The 25,346-nt window shown below is 38.2% G+C and overlaps 1 protein-coding gene and 1 long non-coding RNA gene across 2 annotated transcripts in view; one reads left to right on the top strand and one right to left on the bottom strand.

Moving 5' to 3' along the window:
- The window catches only part of LOC134658329 (uncharacterized), a 56,262-nt gene that overhangs the window by 3,534 nt on the left and 27,382 nt on the right, over positions 1 to 25,346 (bottom strand). The window lies entirely within an intron of this gene.
- Positions 16,332 to 25,346, top strand: part of LOC134658315 (twitchin) — a 178,540-nt gene continuing 169,525 nt past the window's right edge. The window contains exons 1-2 of the mRNA XM_063513946.1: positions 16,332 to 16,498; positions 23,157 to 23,392. Coding sequence (XP_063370016.1) covers positions 23,223 to 23,392 — 170 coding nt within the window. The 5' untranslated portion in view covers positions 16,332 to 16,498; positions 23,157 to 23,222. The remainder of the gene's footprint in view (positions 16,499 to 23,156; positions 23,393 to 25,346) is intronic.

A 25,346-nucleotide genomic window follows, 5' to 3' on the forward strand; every position in this document is an offset into this window, starting at 1 on the left:
ATCTATAGTTGGTCAGACCAATTTGTCAGTCGTAACAACCAGGAAAACTATACTCATCCTTTTATTTTGGGTGCTAGTACTAGTGTAAGACAAAGATAGTATGATTCTCTCTGTCTATGTTTGAAATGAGACAGTCCTTTGACAAACTATTGTACCTATTTTAACTGGATATGGCATGAGGGGTGGGGGGAAATGACCGAACGGGATTGTCTTATGTATCTTTCAGTAGGAGTAGCAACGAAAGCGCCATTATTGTTTGTCCTTGTCACAGTCTCACATTTTTTTTATTCCCCACCATAAATTAGTATGGATTATCGTGGGCAACAAATAATTTCGACCAATCATAGTGTCGCATTGCCTATGTTTTGTCCCTCACGGACGCACGCGTATACCACGTCTATTAGGATCCTACCATCTATGATTTGAGTACCCCATTTGTTAGGTATGTAGTAATGGGGAACGTTTCATGTTTCTTTTTAACTCTTTTTAGTTATTCTTGTCTCTCTCTGTTGTTACTGAGTAACTTGAATACACAAGACAAATAAATTACTAATGCCGGAACTCGAACGGCCGCAATCTGTCGTCGGCCGTCGCCCCGCATTTCGCGATCCACAGATCACTTAACTAGATGGGGTGTATAGAATAAGATATATTAGAATAGAATAAAATAACATTTTATTCGTAAGCACACAAACGAGACAACACATCCAATGATTGACCCTCTAAACTGTCATGTTTATTTTTTAAGAAAGTCATCATTGCTCCCTATAATATTATATATTATATTGAACTGTCCGATTTTTACAGTGAGGCGGATATGGATATATATGAACTTTATCTTACCTAAAATAAATCGCTTTACAGACCTTCTAAATTATCACAATAGCCGACAGATTCCATATCCATATTTACATCAAAGGTGATTTTGTAGTTGTCATTCTCGATAAGTCGTGTTGTTACCTAAAGATTGCATGCGCGCTGTGTGTTAGGCATTTTCATTAGAATTAAATAGGTAGGTACTTACAATTAATCGGCACAAAACTACGTGACTGTAATAAACATTATTTATATGTATAATGGTTACAACTTATGAACAACTTTTTACCTAATAAAGTATGAGATCAGCTCCGTTTACCTACTTATGTCTATCTTTGCTATCTAAATCTGAAAATTATTTTGTAACAATACCAATAAGAGCACGTATCTACGTCGCAAGAGTGAACAAGCGACCTTTTGTATTTGATGCTTAGTGTGAAATCTATGCAATATCGGGAGGTGATCTACGCACAACGCTGATGAATCAATTATAAAAAGACGTAACTGCCACTATTTTCTAGCCGACTTACACCATTTTGTTATAAACAGGACAGTAAAGTCCCCAACGCTCCTATTATTATGAGGTTAGAGTCTAATTTCGATCAGCCTACATGAGATTGAGAACGTGAAATATACTGGACTGGCTAATTAAAGATATCCGCTATTGATTAATTGAGTTCAAGTCAAGATACGAAGCTGAAACTAAATGTAATTTTGATCCAGATCTGCTTTAGAATACAGATATACTTTCCTGCTTTAGAATAAGAACAGCTAAAAAATGTTCGCAATTGCGAGGAAACGACTACATTTTCGACTATAATACTTACAGGCTATAATATACATATATGTGTTAGGTATTTATGTAATTCAATATTTGCATGCCTGTATGTGGGCGTGGGTCGAATACACAAAGCAAAAAAAAATTATTACCACTCATCAAAACCTGTATTCTGGCAAATACATTATTTGATAGATTGATTGTTTAATAGGAATTTTTAAATCTTCCCAAGTAGTTATTAATTAGCATTCGTAATTATATTTATACAAATCAAACATATAATGAGTCAAACTTATCCCATACTTCATATGAACCGGCCTACATACTCGTATACAACGCTCAACAATTCTATGTGCTACGCCGTAGAGGCTACGGCAGCTTTTTTGTAAAAATCCTTCACATACCCTGACACAGAATAAATAATAGTACTAAGTACAGAAGACTCACTCTCTAACAAAACGGGTCTGTTACGATCAGCACAGATATGGCCGCTAGGTGGCGACAGCGCCACGCGCGGCTTATGGCTTGCCCCAAAATTGGGGCAGAACGGATGTACTTTTAGCTACCTGTAGCAAAGCGACGAAATCGTGGAGTGAGACACGCCTGACCCTGACCAGTGACCACACGTCATTTACTGCATGGGTACATATGGTCTTAGATTGATTTTAGAATGTTAGTGTTACCTATACGACTTACATGATATAATACTTTACAAAATTTGGAGTTTGAAATATTTTTTATTCAACTTAGACTTTCTCTGACGCTATTTTCATTGTGGAAAGTTAAACCTGAAAAAGAACTTACAGGCTGCAAATTAAAATTTTCAGGTTTAGATTCGACAAACCTCATTAATCAATTACATCAATGTTGCTGGTTTACGCCATAAAATTGTAACTTGTACAATAAAAAACCGGCCAAGTGCGAGTCGGACACGCGCACGGAGGGTTCTGCACCATTAACAAAAAATAGAGCAAAAAAATCGTGTTTGTTATATGGGAGATCCCCTTAAATATTTATTTTATTTTATTTTTAGTATTTGTTGTTATACCGGCAACAGAGATACATCATTTGTGAAAGTTTCAACTGTCTAGCTATCGCGGTTCATGAGATACAGCCTGGTGACAGACGGACGGACGGACGGACGGACAGCGAAGTCTTAGTAATAGGGTCCCGTTTTTTACCCTTTGGGTACGGAACCCTAAAAAAGGTTCCTGCTATGAAGGGTTCGAACGTATCACTTTGAAAAGATACCACTATGCTTGACTTCATTGTAAAGGACCCACTAATTACCAGTACACCGGACGATATCGGCCTGTCAGTTGTTCGGAACTGTCAACTTTTGCTTTTAACTGACAGGCCAATATCGTCCGGCGGACTGGTAATCAGGGCCCCTACACATTCAGTGCCTGCGTTTGCTACGCGCTATGAGCGTAGCCGACAACATGGGAAAATTCGTATGCTGCGAAAAGCGACTACGGATAGTGCACCTGGCGGGTTGCTGGCAGTGAATGCGTTAATTGAACGTAAATCCAATATTTTCTCAAACCCATTTGGCTCCAATCACACTCACTTCCAATAAACAGCGGATCCTTATACAATTCCTTGAACTGCAAAATCTGTCTGGTCCCACGCCAGATCTGATAACACTTTGTTACATTGTGTAATTCTTCCAATCTGTTCATCTCGTAATGGCCTTTCAACGCCAAGTGAATGATCTCAACGCATAATTAGGGCTAATGGTGATTCAGATTATTAAAATAACTACCTATTGGCTGCTTTGAAGTATTATAATAGTGAAAATTTTATAAATAGCGTAGCTTTTTAGCGTAGGTTTTTTTTCTTGTAATTTTCGTATACTCGTATTGTTGAGTCAGTAACTATTAAACAAGTCAGAGGTTCAGTAACTATCGAACATTTTGTTTATTAAATAACAAGCCTTTCTAAGATCTTCGCTTCCAGTTCTGATGCACGTATTTGATCGCATTGTATGATTTCTATAAAAAAAGTCATGCCTCGTGCCTAAATACAACAAGCCTCCAGTTAATGACGTATTCAACCGAGGAACTCATGAACATTTTAGTCTGCGATGTCGCAAATCTGTATAAAACGGATAGCCCTACTCTAGAGCATATAACTCTTTTCTCTTGGTTGTTTTCCCTGTTTCATTCGTCTCTCTCTCTTATCTTAGTGTTTATCCTGGGTGCATCCTCCGCTATTGCTTTGAGCCCAGGGTCCGCTTTCTTGCTCTTTCTCCTCCCAATTGCACGGTTTGTGTCAATCTTTTTTAGTAAGACCAATGACATTCCTCGCAACGTCCAGCCAGCATTTTCAGAGCTTTCCCTTTTTCCGGACCCAGGCGGCATAGCCAGACATTTGTTAAGGCTGCTTTCCCCTTTTCATATTGAATTAGAAATATCAACGTGTGACTAGCGCGGCAGAGTAACCGTGGCTGTGGTCACGTCGTGAAGTAAACATTTGTCACAAGTTTTGTGAACTGATTTGTATTTATATTTGTTCTTTGTATATTTAATTTTTATAAATGAGAACCTGTAATTTTGGCTCTGTAAGTAAATCTATTGTAGCTCTTAGACATGTTTATAGCTGTTGGTTTTTCATGTAATAAAAATAAAAATAAATAAAATAAGTTTTGCTAGCTGTTGATGTTGTTGTGTAAATTTTGTCGTTTCACCTTTTAGCTCCTGTAGAAAAAAGATAAAACAGTGATTTAACAAAGGAAGCTATAAAAATATTAGTATCAGTTAATTCCATTTTAATCACGATATTTTAATAATTTACTTTATTTAAAACAAAAGGAACTTCTAAAAGTGTTAATAACGAGTAGGTACATTGGATTTAATTTGAATAATTACCAAACAGATGTAGATACTAATGGCTTTATTCATAAACACGCTAAAACCACCAATTCTCTATTTTATAAAAAAAGGAATAAAACATAAATTAGGTACCAAAGAGGCTCTTAAAGTTTTATGAATAAGAAGATAAGTATTTGCAGGGCATGCCTAATACCATATAGGTTTTTGTTTACTTATATATTAGCAAAAGTGTCCAAAACAGTGTTATGTGCCCTGTTTATCAAAAGCTTGTAACTTGTAATACAAGTGGAAGTCCCTTTCTAACAAAAGCTGTCAAAAAGGGACTCCCACTTGTATTACAAGTTAGGTACAAGCTTTTGATAAACGGGGCACTGGTCGTCCTTTGAAACTTTAAAAATATTACATTAACATACATACATTACATCTTAACTTCATAAATCATAATGTTTACTTCAACCACTGAAGAACCATCAAACGCATACCTACAAGAATCGTAACTGTAAACCTGAAGCACACATTAATTTAACCAGAAAACTTCCCACCTCACGAACAAACGCCTAACCTTCACGACGCACAAAAATAACCAACCACTGAACCGCCTCTATTCATAGCTGGATTCATGGCAACAGTAGACCTTAGCATACATATTTTTCACACAAGCCCACCTGTCCCTCTCACACTTAGTAAACTACTATGTCTATCTTGCTCTTTATGGCCGCTTGCCAACTTTGAGACATGCGTTACATTACGAAATATGAAATCTAATTATGAATATTAATAAGAGTTTTCAATGCATTTGCTGGGTTTACGGTTGCATCGTAATTGTTTGGATTGATGATTTGATTCTTGAGTAATGCTGCTGGCATTGGATTTGGTTTTGAGAAATAAATTGATTAAAATCATAATTACAAATACAGTCAGCAAAACTGTTAGCACTGCATACCTACATCAGCCCGACCTCCATACAGACCAACCCGAAGAAAATATTAACTGTAAGATATCAAACAAAATCAATCAAATTATTCGAAATAAACGTCATTCAATATTTATTATTTACTAGCGCCCCGGCTTCGCACGGGTTAACTCTATTTATTAAAAAAAACCGCATCAAAATCCGTTGCGTAGTTTTAAAGATCTAAGCATACATAGGGACAGACAGACAGTGGGAAGCGACTTTGTTTTATACTATTTAGTGAAAAGTCAATTTTACCAGCCAACATAAGAAAACAACTCAAAATTTGCATTTGATTACTTTGCCAAACATGTGGATAAAATGTAACTTTCTCATCAGTTTTTGAACGATCAAGAAAGCCTTTACCAGCTGGTGTAGTGAAAAGATTGTCCACAGACAATTCCTCAATGCAACATTGAAAATAGATACGAGGTCCTGTCCATCGACAACCCAGATCACAACATCAACCACACCATTCTAGAATGCCCTCTAAAGGGGCCCACTGATTAACAGTCCGCCGGATGATATCGGCCTGTCAGTTAGAACAAAAAGTTGACAGCTCCAAACAACTAACAGGCTGATATCATCCGGCGGACTGGTAATCAGTGGGCCCCTTATATACTAGATACACAGGCCATGTTGAAGATTTTAAGATCATGTCTGTAGAAGCAATCGCGTACCTGAGAAGGGCGGAATTCTAACTATAAGTTTTCTTTTTATATGTAATCCAGTGGATTTAGATGCGGTTTTTTTAAATAGATATAGTGATTCAAGAGGAATGTTTATGTATAATTTGTTAACCCGTGCGAAGCCGGGGCGGGTCGCTAGTAATATGCCATACGATAAATAATAAATATCGCCAACCGAATACCAGTTTTGAATGATTCACGGTTAGTTTCACTAGACTTATATCGACCGGGATATGAACCGTGATTTATACCTTTTGTATTGTTTTCGAGCTCCCGATATTTCGACGCACTTACATGCATCTTGTTTTTTTTTTTTTTTAATTTATTTAGGTAAACAAACAGTCACTACAAGAAAGGCTTAAATATAAAGTATTTTTAACACTATATACAGTATGTGTGACCAACACCGTTCACCACTTATTACAATTAGGTAAGTACTTTGATTATTCGGAGCTTATACCTCTGGAGCTTAAGGGGGCTGGAGCTTGTTCACGGTAATATCGGGAGCTCGAAAACAATACAAAAGTTAATCACGGTTCATATCCCGGTCGATATAAGTCTATCGACAACCGAATTCGTAATGACCATTCATAAATGATAAGTTCTTCTAATGAGCTGTGTTTTCATTTCTAGTACCTACAGCCGGGCTAGCACATGATTGGCGCGACAGTATCTCGCGGCGAGATAGACTATATACCCGTCCCTCTTTAATTAACATAGTTAGAAAAAGACGGGTAGTCTATCTAATCATGTGCTAGGCCTACAGATGGGACAAGAACCTCGCGAAGGCCGAGACAATCAAAGTTAGCCAGCACCTTGACTTGGCTCACGAGGTGACCGCCGTTGGAATGTTTATTCGGCGATCATTGTCCCGATATTAGGTAGGCGGTTTGGCGATCGTTCTTATAGATAATTAGAGAAGAGTATCGGCCAACATTTCAAGAAAGTTTCGCTAGAACTAGACAACATGTACACACATGGGGATAACATGAAATGACACATGTCGAATTTTATAACAATAGGTATCTAGTGAAATAGGTTCCATATAAATAGCAGCAATTAATGACAATACATACATTACACACAAAAGAATATTTAAGTAGGTAGTCATCTTTTTGTTTTTTTTGAGAATGGGTTTACTGCTCTACATATATAGCAAAACCGAGGTTTGAAACAAAGATTTTTGGCATATGAAAGGTTGAAATTTTGTACCGAACCAAAATACTCGTACTGTTTCACACAATTGTAAGGTTTTGTTTTTGTACCTTTGATCAGCCCTAGTAGCACGGTCGCATTTTTATCATTTATCACCATGCCTGTCACGTTCTAACAAGTATATAAGTGCGAAAGTGACGGGCATAGTGATAGTGGATAAAAATGGAACCGTGCTGAGCCCGCAGGTTATTATAAATGCAGTAGCCATATGGCGGCTACTCACAAGCGACGCGTAGGATACGCGTACGAAACACAAATCGCTTGAGAGTAGCCTCGTGAGAGAAGGGCCTTAATAAGCGCATCAGAAGATGCAATAGCCAACTATTATTTATCTTGTACCTAGGTTTATAAAAAAAAAAAAATATATATATATTTTTAGAATATCTTATATTATTTTATACCTTTAAACGAGCAATTCTTGCATATTTATTTATTTGTTTATATATATATATATATATATCGGGGATCTCGGATACGGCTCTATACTAACGATTTCGATGAAATTTGCTGTATGGGAGTTTTCGGGGGCGAAAATACACCTAGCTAGGTCTTATATCAGGGAAACGCGCATTTTCGAAATTTTATATGTTTTCAGAGCAAAGCCCGGTCTACCAGATATTTTAACTTAACCATATTAGTATTCAGCGGCGCGGTTTTCCAGTTTTTTCACAAGTCAGTAAATCAGCGATTCGGCAAGTAATAAAAGTACTATAAACAATTTTATTAACAAATTGACGCTTGAAGCGAATCAGCACGTAGCTGAAAATTGTTGATTTTACAGCCTTCTCCTTAACGACGGCCGTTGGCGGATGTTTTTCTAAAACCAGTCACGTATTTTATTTATATTACAGATTTCTTATACGAAATTATGTTTAATGTTGGATGGCTTTATTAACCTTGTAATGTTTACAGATATTAATACAACATTTATATAATTCGGACGAATTAATGTTTACGCAAAACTAGTTATCGTTTACGCAAACTTTGTGGTTGGCGTTTAGGTAAATGTTTTAATAGAAATTTTTAACGCAAACATGTTTTAATTACTCAAAATACTATCGAATATCAATGTCTTTCCTAATTTTAATATGGCCGTTAGAAGAAACCTGTTAATAATACAGCTATTCACAATGTCTACGTTAATCTCAATCATCAATTCATCATCTTCTACGCGTTGTCCCGGCATTTTGCCACGGCTCATGGGAGCCTGGGGTCCGCGTGGCAACTAATCCCAGTAATTGGCGTGGGCGCTAGTTTTTACGAAAGCGACTGCCATCTGACCTTTCAACCCAGAGGGTAAACTAGGCCCGTATTGGGATTAGTCCGGTTTCCTCACGATGTTTTCCTTCACCGAAAAGCGACTGGTAAATATCAAATGATATTTCGTACATAAGTTCCGAAAAACTCATTGGTACGAGCCGGGGTTCGAACCCGCGACCTCCGGATTGAAAGTCGCACGCTCTTACCGCTAGGCCACCAGCGCTTCTAAACTTCTACGTTAATCTCAATGAGCTACCTATATAAAATATTCAGTCCATAGATGCCAGTGATGAGTGGGAAGGTAAATGCCAATAGTTTTCTCGTTATGACATGTCACGAGATTGATATCCATGACTTGTAAATGAGCATTTATGTAGGAAGACAGGATGACGATAAGACAAGGTGTTGAAAACATAAATGATTCAAATTGATATGACTTATTTGCACGTGATAAATCAACCATTTGTCCCGGACAGTTTTTTTACAAAAGCAATTGATTGTCCTCTATTACTAAAAGACCATCTATATGCTCTTTCGTCGCTTCTAACTCTTGCGTTTTGTATACAAGTACACATGTTCCACTTAAAAATACGAGAGTTCCTGCCCTGTGACGGTCTTCTAAACCAATGATTTTATTTACCGATCTTCGCCACATTGACCTTAGTCGTAAGGTCTTAATTTTTTTTCCATTCGGTAGTTGATCACTTTCACGCCAACTTATTCCTTTGAGGGATCTCTTCCAGTTCTACTTTTCATTAAGTAGAAACGAGTGGAAACATCAAAAAGTAAACAGTTGTTTACAGATTCAATAAGAGCATTAATCATATCATGATCATCGACGACAAATTTGCTGAGTGTTAAAAGAATTCCAATCCCATTCCCACTTGAAACGCTTACTCAACGAATCTAAACAATACTTGTGAGTCAAAACACGAGTTATTTATAACCAAATAATCGGTGCACTTGGTTGGAAATAGTTCGCAGTCGCAGGTATCCGATGCACCTCCCACGGCCGCGGGGTGGGGGTGTAGCGTGGATTTAGACGTGACAAGACACATGTTTGTTGCGGTGTACAAGGTCAAGTGAGATGTCCTTGTCACCTGACTGAAGGGAGTAATGTTTGGTGTATCACTATCACTACATAGTATAAAACAAAGTAGCTTCCCGCTGTCTGTCTGTCCCTATGTATGCTTAGATTTTTAAAACTACGCAACGGATTTAGATGCGGTTTTTTTAAATAGATATAGTGATTCAAGAGGAATGTTTATGTATAATTTGTTAACCCGTGCGAAGCCGGGGCGGGTCGCTAGTTTTTTTATGTGGTGGAAAGGCTTGATAGATTTTATTGTATGAGATGTTGGTAGATTTATCTCAATGGGAGATATATAGGCTCTCTGGTAATTTAAGGTCAAAGTTATTTTACCCATTGCTTTCCTCGATCGTACAGGTTATTTTGAAAATGAGGCAAAATCTGGGTAGGCACCAGTACCTGCCAGCAAAACAATAATTAAGGAATACCATTTGAGCTTTTTAAATTTAACTTGATTCGATATCGATTTGACATTACTCTCAATTTCAGTGCATTTTAAAGGAGAGTTTTGTCGTTGAAAAGTAAAGCGCTCTTTAAGAGTTGTTTATGAAGTTCTAATTGATATCCAACAAGTAGGGTTAATACCTCCTGGCCACGACATGTATATTAAATTATGTATCAAAATGCTTTCATTTGGCACTCCAAATATATTTCACCTGTATGCTCAACTCTCGCAACTTTTCACGCCAGTCCACATTATAAATCAGTGCTTCCAACAAATTTATTAAAGGCTTACCAACATTCGCCCAAGACCTTTTAATCGAAAGTGGCCAGACACGCTAATTTGTACGGCAAATAAATGACCAGTGGCCATTGTACAAATCGCAACATACGTTGACATATTGGTTTGTTGACACGGGTTGTTTTTGGCGCTTCTATCTGATATTTATCTCGGTTAATGTCAGGGCTTATCATATCTTATTGTTAAAGAGGTCTTGCCGATGTCGCACTTACGGTCTGCACTTGACTGCGTAACCGTTTATTAAAACAAACGTATTCCTTGTCTAATCCGCGAAATAACAATCTCATTGCATTTAAAATTTAAAATCTGAAGCAAATTCTTTCTCTCTACCCGGCCACTTGTAAACGACGAGCATAAAAATATTTTTGCAACCCGTTCCAAGAAACAAACTAACAAAATGGTTGCGCAATCAAATGACATATTGACTACTTATAAACCAGCCGGATGCAAATAGCAATCGTTTAATTACTATTCATCATTCATCAGGAAAAAGGTATGACAAACATTTAGAAATTTGTGATGTAGATCCGGTGATAGCTTTGCCAAACCACGAGTTGGTGAGTAATAGATCTTTATACCAACGTAGGGCAATTGTTTATCGCCAAAGAAAATGTTTGGGAGTATTTGGACAAACGTTTGTGTTCGTATAAGTCGGGCAATGAGAGAGGACGATGGCATTTCTTTCAGAAATACATTTCTGCTTATGTAACCGACGGTTGACTACAGGTTTCTAATTTGAAAGAGTGTTGTAGTAGGAACATAAACACAGTTTAGTTGTGTCTAAAAGCAAATTACTCGTTATGATCTCTGAATTATTGAGAGATTGAGGGGAGAGGGCCACGCCCTCCCTGCGTGTGGATCGGCATCCAATGTGAAGACTGCCTTAGGCTTGTTATCCTTATCCTTCATTTTACAGAAAGCAGGCCAGCTATCACGGTTGCATTTTTACCACCTGTCATGCCATGCGTCACTTTCGCACTTACATATTTGTTAGAACGTGACAGCCATGGTGACAAATGATAAAGAACCGGCCTACAGCTCTAGTCAGCGACATGATTTTCGACACCGTTGTGTGTGGAGCGCTGGACATTCTATCACTGTGTTGACATTATACTTTGATGTTATTTTCGGGTAGAAGTATTTAATATTACGATAAAATCTTAACGTTTCTCCTAGAAAGTCATGCGGTTAAAACGCTCAAATAATATTTTCCCGCATTATATGTATAGAGCAGCATTTTGGGCAAGCTATTTGAATTGCTCTCTTCAGTTTAGGTAAAGCGAATTCATTGAGCAAAAGTTTATCTGACCGGATGCTAAATCCGAAATACTCGGACGGTGGGAAACTGTTTATTTGCACAGAGCCAGTGTTTGAAATAGTTTTCCCGTGATCTGATTGGTTATTCAGGCACGACAGGGACTTAGTGCTTGAGACTGGCTTTTGGTTGGGAGTTCCGGGATAAATTAAGTAGGCGTCATCATGGGCGTCGCCAGGGGGTGGGGGGGGGGGCAGTTGCCCCAAATAACACCTATAATTTGTCTGTGGGTAATATCCTATCAGCATAGCCCGTAGATTTCATGCCGTATACGGAAAAACCGGCCAAGTGCGAGTCGGGCTCGCGCACGGAGGGTTCCTCACCATCAACAAAAAATAGAGCGAAACAAGTAAAAAAAGCGGCCAAGTGCGAGTCGGACTCGCCCATGAAGGGTTCCGTATTTAGGCAATTTATGACATAAAAAAAAATTCTTACTAGATCTCGTTCAAACCAATTTTCGGTGGAAGTTTACATGGTAATGTACATCATATATTTTTTTTAGTTTTATCATTCTCTTATTTTAGAAGTTACAGGGGGGGGGACACACATTTTACCACTTTGGAAGTGTCTCTCGCGCAAACTATTCAGTTTAGAAAAAAATGATATTAGAAACCTCAATATCATTTTTGAAGACCTATCCATAGATACCCCACACGTATTGGTTTAATAAAAAATTTTTTTGAGTTTCAGTTCGAAGTATGGGGAACCCCAAAAATTTATTGTTTTTTTTCTATTTTTGTGTGAAAATCTTAATGCGGTTCACAGAATACATCTACTTACCAAGTTTGAAGAGTATAGTTCTTATAGTTTCGGAGAAAAGTGGCTGTGACATACGGACGGACAGACAGACGGACAGACGGACAGACGGACAGACAGACAGACAGACAGACATGACGAATCTATAAGGGTTCCGTTTTTTGCCATTTGGCTACGGAACCCTAACAAGCAAAAAAACGGTCACCCATCCAAGTACTGACCCCGCCCGACGTTGCTTAACTTCGGTCAAAAATCACGTTTGTTGTATGGGAGCCCCACTTAAATCTTTATTTTATTCTGTTTTTAATATTTGTTGTTATAGCGGCAACTGAAATACATCATCTGTGAAAATTTCAACTGTCTAGCTATCACGGTTCGTGAGATACAGCCTGGTGACAGACGGACGGACGGACGGACGGACGGACTCGTTTGCCACGCCAAATCTTGCTAGGAGAGTTTGCGGGCGCAAAAAGACCGGTCGGGCGGCCAATGCTGCGCTTTAAAGATTGCGCGAAACGTGACATGGTTGCTTTTAACATCTCATGCAACCAATGGCAGAAACTGGCCGAAGACCGACCCATGTGGCGTCGTGCTATTCATGATGGTCAATCCAAGCACGACGATGCCTGGTTTTCCTCATTAAAAGAAAAACGCATGAGGCGCCACGAGCAGGCCTCCAACCCCCGCTCACCTGGGGGAGCATATACCTGCTGCGTGTGTGGCCGAGGGATCCTTTCTCGTATAGGGCTTTACAGCCACGAACACAAGTGTCGTAACCGGGATGCTGCTTAAACATCTGACACAGATGGAAAAGGCCTATTATTATTATTGTTAACCGGGCGATATAATTAGAGTAACAGAAGGCATGAACATACCGTATCGCCACTTTGTTACTAGACTAAAACTATTTTGCATTTACGCTGATTAGTGATTAAATAAGTCATAAATTAATTTAAAAGAACTACTTATATTAAAAAATATATAATAACAAGACGAGGTACTAACACCCTTGAAAGTGTTAGATTGTGTGGGTGTTTCATGAATCATGATCTAAACAATACAGCTGCAAGTAGTCATCCACAATTTAGTTGTTTTAAATTTTCATTTTCAAAAATTTTCAAAAAACACTGTCAATAATCGAAAGTTACGTTTATTTTAAGACGCGTGACACCAGAACCGACATCCGCGAACTTTTGGCACGGAAAATGCACGTTGCCGTGCATTTTATGTCAAGTGCACTCATCCGTGGATTGAGACACGTTCATTAACATTACATAAAGTACTTAACTTTGTAATGTCACCGTCGTCACTGAGACCATTTAGGTCGGCAAGTGTTTTGGTTTTTTAAAGAATTTATGTGACATGTAAATTAGAATTGTTGGAATGTCATCACTCCGATTCAGTTTCTCATTAATAAATTCACACGGTTAATACTATTAATCACCTTAATGCTTGAGGGGATAAAAGAAAATTTATAAATGCTTCTGTACTCAAAAGAATTTCTGGCTCTGTCTTAAAATATAACGTGTATTTTTTGGAATTTGATCTAAACTTCAACATAAAAGTCAGACCAGCGGCGGTAGCACGGGCGCATTTTGATCACTTGTCACCATGCCCGCCACATTCTAATAAGTATGTAAGTGCGAAAGTGACGGGCATAGTGACAGGCGATAAAAATGGAACCATGATGCGCCCGCAGAAGATGTAACTCTGTGTAGTTAACTATAGTTCGGTATTAGTTATTTTTATTAAAAAAAGGCACGACCAATTTGCTGCGCAATACATATATTAAATAAGTGTGTTCTTTTCACCCAAACAAGCCGTTCACAATAATCCATAAGGGCTGTTCTAGGAAAAGTGTAGACAAATATAAAAAAAAAAAATCTGCTAAAATATTATAAGAATATATTATATTCATTTTGAGGCTTGACTCCACCAGTGTGCGGCACTGTGCGGTACAAGCATATTCAGTACAAAAATGCTTGTGCCACAGTGCCGCACACATGATGGAATCCCGCCTTTATAGAAATAATGAACCGAAGCGTAGCGAAGGTCTACGTTTTGACTCGGGCATTTTGCTTTTGTATGTCCGGATGTTCTCCTCTACAGGTCACAATTCTCAACCGATTCTTGTGAAATTTTGTGACCAGGTTCTATGAGTAAATAATTTTTTTTTTGTCGATCCTGTTTTTGGAAATTTTCAAAAATGGAGGAGTTGTGATACCTCGCGCTTAAACAAATAGTCGTATCGATATCATAAGAGTATTTTCTTCTTGAGACATATTTACATACTAGATGGCAAAAAATGCAGAAAAATTGTATTGCTGGTTTAGGCGGTATTTAGATATTTAGTTTGTACTCGAGAATGAGTAGCCGAATTTCGTCAGCTTAGCTAAGAACTATCATGGCGCATTTTGTAAACAATCGCTTTTTTTGTTTGCACACAGAAAGTCTGGGTTCGATCCCCAGTAAGACATAACTTTTTGTATTTTTTTTCACTTAAACTTCGTATTTTTTTTTAATAAATTAAAATCTTTGTATTGCTGATTGATCAAACCGCTGTGTGGCGCTGTCATCGTGCACGGTCCCAATAAGCTATGCTCGCGAGGTCTACAGCTCACAGAGCCACTAGTATATAGTGCTTGTGACATTAACGCGTATCCCGAGATCTGAGCTTACGAGAATGACTTCTACATTGTATTTTATCTCCATTTCATTATTCACATCGATATCAATATATAAATTTAATGTAATTTAATATATGTACCTAGAAATCATACGTACATTACACATGTAATGTCAGCAATGTAATTATTCATCTTTCTTACGGGTTTCACGGCCTTGGCGGCCATTTTCTTGTCATCAATTATATAAATTCATCATAATTGCGACACAAATTCGTGATGAGACATACAGGATTTATTATACAGGTGATTCCAGTTGCCAAGGAGCGGTAATATAGTTTTTACGACCTCCATGTTCGCGGCTAAGAATAAAAGCTGTCTGCCTGATGGAATCTATTTTGGACAGGTTTCACGGTTCTTATGTCCCGAAGGAACTTGGCATTGAGGTCAGGCGCAGGTTTGTGTCAATGTTTTGGGTGATTCATTTCTTGTTATCAATAAAAATTGGGGTGGTCCTAAAATAATGATATAGTTATGAATATTCCGTCCCATTTCTACTCCATTTGTTTTCTCATTAGTGCAGTGACTCAATTATACGTATAATCAAATGCACAACGATTAGGTACCTACTTTCGGTTTAGCGTAAACATCCTCCAAGTTCACTTAATTCGTTTTCAAAGAAAGAGCAAAGATTTCTTACTGGACTGCCTAGGTGACCACTTTATCTCAACATATACACCCCTTAGATCAGCTGCGACCATCTAAAACGTGGAAAACACCCTCCAGGTTAAAAAAAATACTTCTCAGCGGATTTTGAACCATTCTTTTTAACTCCACTAAAGTGCATCTTTGTGAAAAGGTGGTGAATCCTCAGTGGACTTTTCGACCACCCTTCTATCTTCAGCGGAAAATACATCATCTTTGAGTTCCTTATTAAAACATCTCAAATGCTTTCTAATCCTGATCAATGAAAAGATCTCCGGAAATGCATCTTTCAAGTAAAACCTGGGTAGAAAAGTTTAGTTTCACAATCGAACCTGACGCGAAACCATTTGTAGGTCCACATAATTATTCCCGAAGGATTGCAGTGATTCGAGAGAGTGGGTCCGTGAAAGTACCATGCGTAAGCACCCTATCCCAACACATGCACCCATTAGATCACCACCTATCTTCAGCGGAAAACACCTCTGCATCTCCACGTCACGGGTGACGGCGCCGGCCCACGCACATTCCGCCCCGCCTCGGCGCCCGGCCAACACTTTCATATAGTTTAGTTACGATTTCGAAAACGACCCGACGCGTCCGCCGCCGGCGACAATTACCGATTTCTCGAATCGATCCCACAAATCGAGCTTCGTCTCTCTTACGTTGTACGGTGTTGTGCTCAGTGCAGTGCCTTAAAGGATTTACTTTCCTTGAAGTTTACGGTACGTGATTTTTTGAAGATTTTTCAGTTAATTTTATACAGTTTTTTGGTTGTTAAGTCTGTGCTTAGACAAGTTCAAAAGTTACTTCCTGTGTCTTCCACTAAAATAAAGAAGCTGGTTCAAACCAGTCTCAGTCATGATTTTTTTAAAGTGCAAGCTTTGATTTTGTATTTAATGCTCGAATTTAAATACGACCGTTAAAGTCAAGATCTCTTCCGGGTGCTTAAACATCAAATTCAGTCTATAGATACATTTATATTTAAACTAGAAACATCTAGCGCATCTGACAGAATTTCTGCAGAGCGTTGAATAACCGTTGAAATTACCAAGCAGTGCGGCGAACGTCGAAATCCAGGAGGCCTTCGAACGAAAATAGCCCGAGACGTAGCCACTTTACTTGTGAAAAGTTTAACACTGGACACCCACATGGTTAGACTTCACCTTGCTAGATGGCGTGAGTGAGTCACTCCTGTGGAGTGCGCTCGGCTTCTGTTTCAATGTAGGGCTCTCAGCTGATCGCGGATGATCGATTGGATTTGTTTGTATTGGCAGGGCAAGCTGATTGATGTATCGTAGTACATTAATACGAAGTGTTTTTCAGCATGGCAACAGTATATCAGACACTAGTGTATAATACTCCCCGTCATCAATCATGTTGATGAATTGTTGGTCAATAAAAATAAAAATTCTGAAATATTAACTACTTAAATATGTATATAATATAATGCAATTTCAAAAGGTTGTTTTTTTAATACTTGGCATCTTACACAAATTTGATGCAGAATTTAGTCTTCTTCTTCCTTCAAACTGAAAATATGAGTGATTCCCAAGAGCTTTGACCTAGCTACCAGCTTATCGACAAGGAAGTACAGGACCCCTGTTTATTCGTATTAACGCTATACCTATAGGTAGTGTTCAAGCTTAAATTACAAGTCTAACTTAGGCTACAAGGTAGCATACCATCCAGGATCTCTTTCCGAACAGACTTTAACTGAGCAATTTTAAAGGATGACAAATTATTTAATTTATCTGCAATAACTCAGCTCAATCTAAAACTGCGTCCGCCGGACACTCAAACATTACATTTACAATGAATCTACTTACTTACGCTGCAAGAAATAATATTTTATAAATCAAAATAGAACTAAAATGTGACGTGATCTATGAAAAGGGACCTTATTGTCGATGGCGCTTACGCCATTATTAACGATGCTCCTATAGAAATACAATGCCGCGCGACGCTGTGCGGCGTAAGCGCCATCGACAACAAGGTCCCTTTTCATAGATAATGCCCCAAATGTTCAACTGATCACGGTCACATACTTCAAGCTCATTTGTCAAAGAGTTTATTATCCCGTTAAATGTTAAAAGCAACAGCAGCAGTGTAAACAAGGTGTAAAGTCAAATAGCAAATAAATCTAGGTTTATTCGAACAATATTTCAAATGAATAGATCAGTATTTTAGAATAACTATTTTTATATCGTCTTGGAAACAACTAGAACTATGTAGAACTGGAAAGATTGTAAGGAATATCTTCGGTCACGATCGAAATTCCTCGAAATTTAATAAGCTGTATTCGGATAATTCCGAATACCAGAGATAGTCGGATGGTTCCGAAAATTAACTACAATATCGTACAAATTATGGGTAATGATAAGAATCATCCGACATCTTGACGTATTCAAAATGAACTAAACCGCAACTGCAAAAAGAAACGTTACTAATAATGGTATCTTTATGCAGTTTCACACATTCAGTGCCAGCGACTCGCTAGGGGAGTAGCGAAAAGCGCCTACGAAGTGTAAGGCCTGAGTGGACGCTCGAAGCGGAGCGTTCGGCGGGGCGTGCAGCGTGGTGTCGGGCTCACAAGTGATTTGAGCAGCGTGCACTAAGGCCGCTCCTATACGCTTGCATTTGTTTAACATGCACGCCGCACGCCCCGCCCCGCTGCACGCCCAACTCGAGCGTCCACTCAGGCCTTAGTGGAACAGTGAACTCACGTTCGTAGGCGCTTTTCGCTACATACCCTTTTTCCCGTGTTATCGGTTACGCTATTCCATGGTCCACAAAGAAAGAGAGAGAGAGGTGAGCGGACAATCGAAAGAAACAACCGTAGCAACAATGAGTTGATTGTCTGAGTACAATCTTAAAAGGTATATTGCCATAGCTATACTTACTCAGAAGAGTGAAATTCACTGCTTGCTTTTTTCCCGTCTAAAGGGGCCCACTGATTAAAGGTCCGCCGGACGGTATCGACCTGTCAGTTGTTCGGAACTGTCAAATTTTTGTTCTGACAGGCCGATACCAACCGGCGGACTGTTAATCAGTGGGCCCCTTAAATCACTTATGAACCAGGAAATGGCGATTCTACATTCAAGCAACACAAATTAAAAAAATATGACTGAGGAATGGGACTGGCTAAAATATTGATTTTTATGGGTATTATCTTAAAGTTAAGTGGTTTTCCCAAACGTCAACCAAAGCTTCTTAACAGTCGCATGAAAGCAATTTAAGCTAGAATGCAAGTTTTAGGAATTTAGTATAGGTTCTAATTAGTTGTACAAATCCAAAACTAATTATAATTGACAGTGACAAACGAAAATAGTGAACACACCTCTGAGGCTACCTGTATTTATAACAATTATAAGCTTGATTTAAAATAGAATGACCAATAAACATGTCATGTCGACAGTCAGCCATTATGTCGTTTCAACATCATTAAATATAATGTAGGGATTAGCAATCAATGCACCTGTACCCTTATCACGAGTCACTGAAAGTTACCTACGTACAATCGTACATGTTAGCGTGTATGTCAGTGTTGACACTGTCAGTAACTCGTGGAAGGTTACTGATCAAAAACCTCAATTTGAAGTTGAGTTGAATCAATACATAGACGAGTATTTAATAATAATATAATAATAAATAAATCTTTATTGTTCAAAACATACATGCTACATATGAATTTGCGAATGAAAATTTTTAATGAGCAATTTTAAGGATCAATTATTATAATTTTCCTTATTTTTATATTTCGCTGGTATCTTACATTAGATACCTACTAAATTTATTGCAAATCAATTACATATTATAATATTGAATAAAAAAATAGTAGGATGTAGCCCAAAACTTCAAAACCAAAGTACAATATAGAACTATAACAAAAGCTTTTCATTTGTAAGTTTCGTGCGCGTGGGCAATAACAACTAAGACAAGCGTAGCAATGCTACGAAACAGCGTAGCAAGACCGCGCGGTGTAGCACGTAGCCTTGTCGTCTACAATACACTATAGTTCGTTTTTTAGGGTTCCGTACCCAAAGGGTAAAAACGGGACCCTATTACTAAGACTCCGCTGTCCGTCCGTCCGTCCGTCTGTCACCAGGCTGTATCTCACGAACCGTGATAGCTAGACAGTTGAAATTTTCACAGATGATGTATTTCTGTTGCCGCTATAACAACAAATACTAAAAACAGAATAAAATAAAGATTTAAGTGGTGCTCCCATACAACAAACGTGATTTTTGACCGAAGTTAAGCAACGTCGGGCGGGGTCAGTACTTGGATGGGTGACCGTTTTTTTGCTTGTTTTGCTCTATTTTTTGTTGATGGTGCGGAACCCTCCGTGCGCGAGTCCGACTCGCACTTGGCCGGTTTTTTTTTAGCATTAGAAAGAACTTGAAAGTAGGTAAGCGATTTTGACATGTCTTTTAATTGAAAAACACTTTTTAAAAATCAATAACTATTACTTATGAAAGCAGAAGACTATAAAAGATCGTATTAGATTCATAATTGTTACATATTTACCGTAACTTATTTTTAAAATGTAAAACACATTTAGATTCAATTAAAAGACACATCTAGATTGTTTACCTTATTTCTAATGCTAAAAAAAACGAAGTATAACAAGTGTTGTTTACGCAATGTTGATTAGATGAAATGTACTATCACGACAATATAATATTTCAAGACGGTAAAAAACGAAGGATATATACTACCTTGGTGCTTGTGAAAATTTGAAGTTACCTAAAGATTTTTCTTATAAGTATTATCTACAAAAATGTATTCTTGACTATACACTGAAAGTTATCATGATACGTGAATTAGAAAAATACACAAATTAATCAAGAGTTGACAAGTGTCAGTATAATAACAATAACCTTGCCACGATACAGTACGGCTACCATCAGTTTGGCACTGACATAAACGCCGTCGAGAACGTAATTTACTTTCTATACATCTCGCTCGTACTCGCATATTAGTGCAAACGAGATGTATAGAAAGTAAATTACGTTCTCGATAGCGTAAATGTCAGTTTTGACACTGTCAGTGACTCATGGTACGGGCTCTGGTCAAGTGGTCATAATGGTGACAGTGACAGGTGTTAGAGAGTGGCGTCGCAACGATACGATAATGAGGAGAGAAAAGGTTACTATAATTAATAATTATACACAACTGCCAACTTACGAGCCAGGGCTTGTCAACTAGGGACGTTTCATAGCCCAGTCATTTTGTGGTTTCGCAAAACATAAAATTATAGTAACCGGTTTCATAACGCAGGTATCATAGAAAATACCGGAAAATGCGGTAGTAGGACCGTGTTAATAAACTCCAATGATATATTTTATTCAAAATCATTATTATTTATTGTTAAATGAATAAATTATAGGTAATGAACCACTTGAAAATAATTATTTTCCTAAAAAATCTTAGAAATGTTTGTAATGTGGGATGTGTTGTGTTAATAGTTTTTATTTTTAGTGACAATTTATCCGCAATGTTTATAATTAGTTTACATTTTTTTATAAGTAATGTGGGTGCGAGGACACACGTCAATCATCAATACAAATTATAAAAGTCCCCTGCCGCGTCTGCCTGTCTGTATGTTCGCGATAAACTCAAAAACTACTATACGGATTTTCATGCGGTTTGCACCTATTGATGGGGTGATTCTTGAGGAAGGTTTTGGTGTATAATTTGTAAAGGTTTTGTGTAAATTCGTTGAACTACCCGTGCGAAGCCGGGGCGGGTCGCTAGTAAAGACATAATTATGAATTTTACCCAAAAAGGTACTGTTTAAAGCTTAATTTTTCACCTTAAGTATAAAAAATAAAAATAAATGCTTCTAAATACGTCACACCACAAATGAGTATACAGGTTTACTCTTACCCGACTGCGTCAGAAGGAGGGTAATGTTTTTGAAGTTAGAAGTGTTTATAGTTAGCAGTGCGCTAAATTACGACGAACATAATGTTTGATAACAATTCATCGAGACGCTTACCAGCGGTCGGGTTTCAAAGAACTGTATAGTTTAACGCATATTCTGAGGTGTAAATACGAGTATGTAGTTGTCGGTCTTGGGTCATACTGGACAACTTTTACTATGGAGTGAACCCCGAAATAGGGAAAAAAAGAGCTGTTCCATAGAAAACATTAGCATGATTTGTTTTTAATTACGAGTATCATCATCTTCCTTCTATGTTTTGATATAAATACATACTCATTAAATAAGGAGGGCCTGTACGGCTACCATCAGTTTGGCACTGAAAGAAACGCCGTCGAGAACGTAATTTACTTTCTATACATCTCGCTCGTACTCGCATATTAGTGCAAACGAGATGTATAGAAAGTAAATTACGTTCTCGATAGCGTAAATGTCAGTTTTGACACTGTCAGTGACTCATGGTACGGGCTCTGATGGGTAAAGGGGCCCACAGATTATTAATTCACCGGACGATATCAGCCTGTCAGTTAAACGCAAAAGGTGACAGTTCCGAACAACTAACAGGCTGATATAGTCCGGCGAACTGGTAATCCGTGCCCCATAAGGCAATTCTTTATTCTTTTTTTAATTTATCTAATCAGTCTAAGCTTAGTAAACCTTTTAATTTTTAACATAGGTTATTCATCGTTTTTTGCACAATTATTTGAATTTTATTTATAAATAAATTCGTAAATATAGCGCGGACGTTGAAAATATGTTTACAAGTTTAATATAAACTCAATCAATTTGTGTTTTGAAACCGACAAAAACAGATTTGACCCGATTTTGTTTACTAGGGTTACACGTGGCTCACATAATCCGAATGAAATGAATGAATGAAATAATGGAAGCCGTTCAAACATTCAACAGTCGTAAATTATGTTTTACGACTTGTCAAATAGGTTTTATTGCTGGACCTTCGGCAAGATTTTAATAAATTACGGTTCATAAACGATGTTTATAGACGTAACAATGACGACGTATTGTTACGAGTATATTGGTGTAACGGTTATCATTATTATTAATTAGCTTGTATTTTTATCCTCTTTCTTTGTTTACCCGATACGAAATAAGTAAAAAAATTCCACCACCTATCCTCCTAAGACCCCGCGTACAAATTTTTGTACATATACCAAAATATAACTATTGGAACTTTCATTGAGTAACTAAAGGGGCCCACTGATTAACAGTCCGCCGGACGGTATCGGCCTGTCAGTTGTTTGGAGCTGTCAACTTTTTGTTCTAACTGTACCTACAAAAATTTGTACGCGGTTAGGGTTCCAAATTCAAAAACAGAACAAATGCTTCTGGGTCTCATGAGGCTATATGTACGTTCTTCTAGTCCTCTCTTTCTCTTCTAGAGAACGACATCACTTATAAATATGTATCATCAACAGGTTGAAGAGCCGGTCTCTTCACAAGTCCGCGGAGCGTCCGCCCCCGGGATGCCCAGCTAGCCGAACATGGGGACGGACGATTTAGCGCCGAGCTTCACGCAGAAGCCGCAGCTGCGTCAAGAGGACGATGGCAACAAGCTCGTCTTCGAGTGCCAGCTGCTGGCCGCGCCGAAACCGGAGATCTGCTGGTACCGCAGCGATGAACTGCTCAAGGAGGATACTAGAACTAAATTTAAGTGAGTATTCTTTCATCTCAAATGGGTCTGGGCAGGCAGCCTAGCCAAGGTGACAATCGCTATCGCTTCGCTTTGTGTCTTTCTATCGTCCATATTAGTGTGACAGTGGCAGTTGCATTTCGTTCGCTACGTAGCGTTAGGGATTGGCATGTTGTCTACGGGGCCAGGGCACGTCTGCTGAGTGCACCCGGGCCAAACTAGCTACAGACTGGACCCCACAGGACGAATATCGGGGCATAGAGATGACCAAAACGGAGATAGCGGGACGACTTTGATACATTTTGTAAACAGTGGCGGGAGTCTGCATTAGACAGGACGAAATGGCAAAGAGGAGAGGTATTTTCCCAGCAGTGGCACACCCTTAATACGATTGTAAAAAAATCTTCCATATCAATAAATATTTCGCAGAGATAAATAAACTATCAAGAATTAAGTTATACAGTAAAAGTAAAGTCCTTTTTTCATAAGGCGAACATTTTTAATAATAAACAATAGTAGTTTAATGTAAAAGGAGCAATAAATTTATTGAACACGTACTCTGGGCTCCGAAAGCAGTGCTGTTAAGGGCGCATACAAAATAAACTTTAAGAAGAAAGAAGTAAATTTAAAAAAAAACAGGATATATCTATCAAAATCAAGCACTTAAAAAAATATCTTAGAAACATACATAATCCTGTAAGCGATAGACGCGCTCGATCCGAATAAATTACTTTAAATAAATAGCCTTCACAAATCTAGAATCCCGATCTGTTTTGTCAGCCATGAATCAAACGTCGTCTGTCTTTGATGTAACTGTTGGTAGAATAATGTCGCGGTTGCATTGCAAATTACTGGCACATGTGACATTTTTAAAGTGAATAGTTTGGATGTGATTGCTAAGGAATCGGTTATTGGCTCAGGGTCGTCTCGTTCATTGAACTAGGTTGGATTTATCTCTTTCGAAGAACAGGTTGAGATTGCGATCAAAAAGAATAAAAAAAACCGGCCAAGTGCGAGTCGGACTCGCGCACGGAGGGTTCCGCACCATCAACAAAAAATAGAGCAAAACAAGCAAAAAAACGGTCACCCATCCAAATACTGACCCCACTCGACGTTGCTTAACTTCGGTCAAAAATCACGTTTGTTGTATGGGAGCCCCACTTAAATCTGTATTTTATTCTGTTTTTAGTATTTGTTGTTATAGCGGCAACAGAAATACATCATCTGTGAAAATTTCAACTGTCTAGCTATCACGGTTCGTGAGATACAGCCTGGTGACAGACGGACGGACGGACGGACGGACGGACAGCGAAGTCTTAGTAATAGGGTCCCGTTTTTACCCCTTGGGTACGGAACCCTAAAAGTTGTAAAAGGGAAAAATTGTTAAGAAAGTAAATTGAAATTTCAATATTATTTACCGCTTCTACATTGAGTAAAATTTTATAAGTTGCAAACTTTCGTTCTAGCCTAGCTCAACGATTAGGTACATTTCATTTTGGCACCAATGAAAGCTTTCTATTGTTAGCGCTCAAGTGTCTGATGTTAGCGCTCAAGTGTCGACACCCAAAGAAACTTATAGAAAGATCACTAAACCATCCAGTATCAAAATAGTTATTTACGATACAAGTGCGGAAAAGAGGAAATTCGAAACGAGTGGCGATAAATTAAAACACGACCGAAGGGAGTGTTTTAAATCGACACGAGTTGCGAATTACCTATTCGCACGCGTATCGTACAACGTTTTACAGTACATACGCCCCTTTAAATATTTGACATAGCAACGAAAAGCTTATTTACGCACTAGTGCGGAAAAGTAGCACCATGTGTACTGTAAATTAAATTTACAGTACATATGGGGCTACTTTTCCGCACTAGTGCGTAAAATAGCACTTTTCGTGCATATGTCGAAACTTTAAAGTGCCATAGGTACTGTAAAACGTTGTTCGATACACGTGCGAATAGGTAATTCGCAACT

The sequence above is a fragment of the Cydia amplana genome, chromosome 22, assembly GCF_948474715.1.
Source record: "Cydia amplana chromosome 22, ilCydAmpl1.1, whole genome shotgun sequence".
In the NCBI taxonomy this organism is placed as follows: Eukaryota; Metazoa; Arthropoda; class Insecta; order Lepidoptera; family Tortricidae; genus Cydia; species Cydia amplana.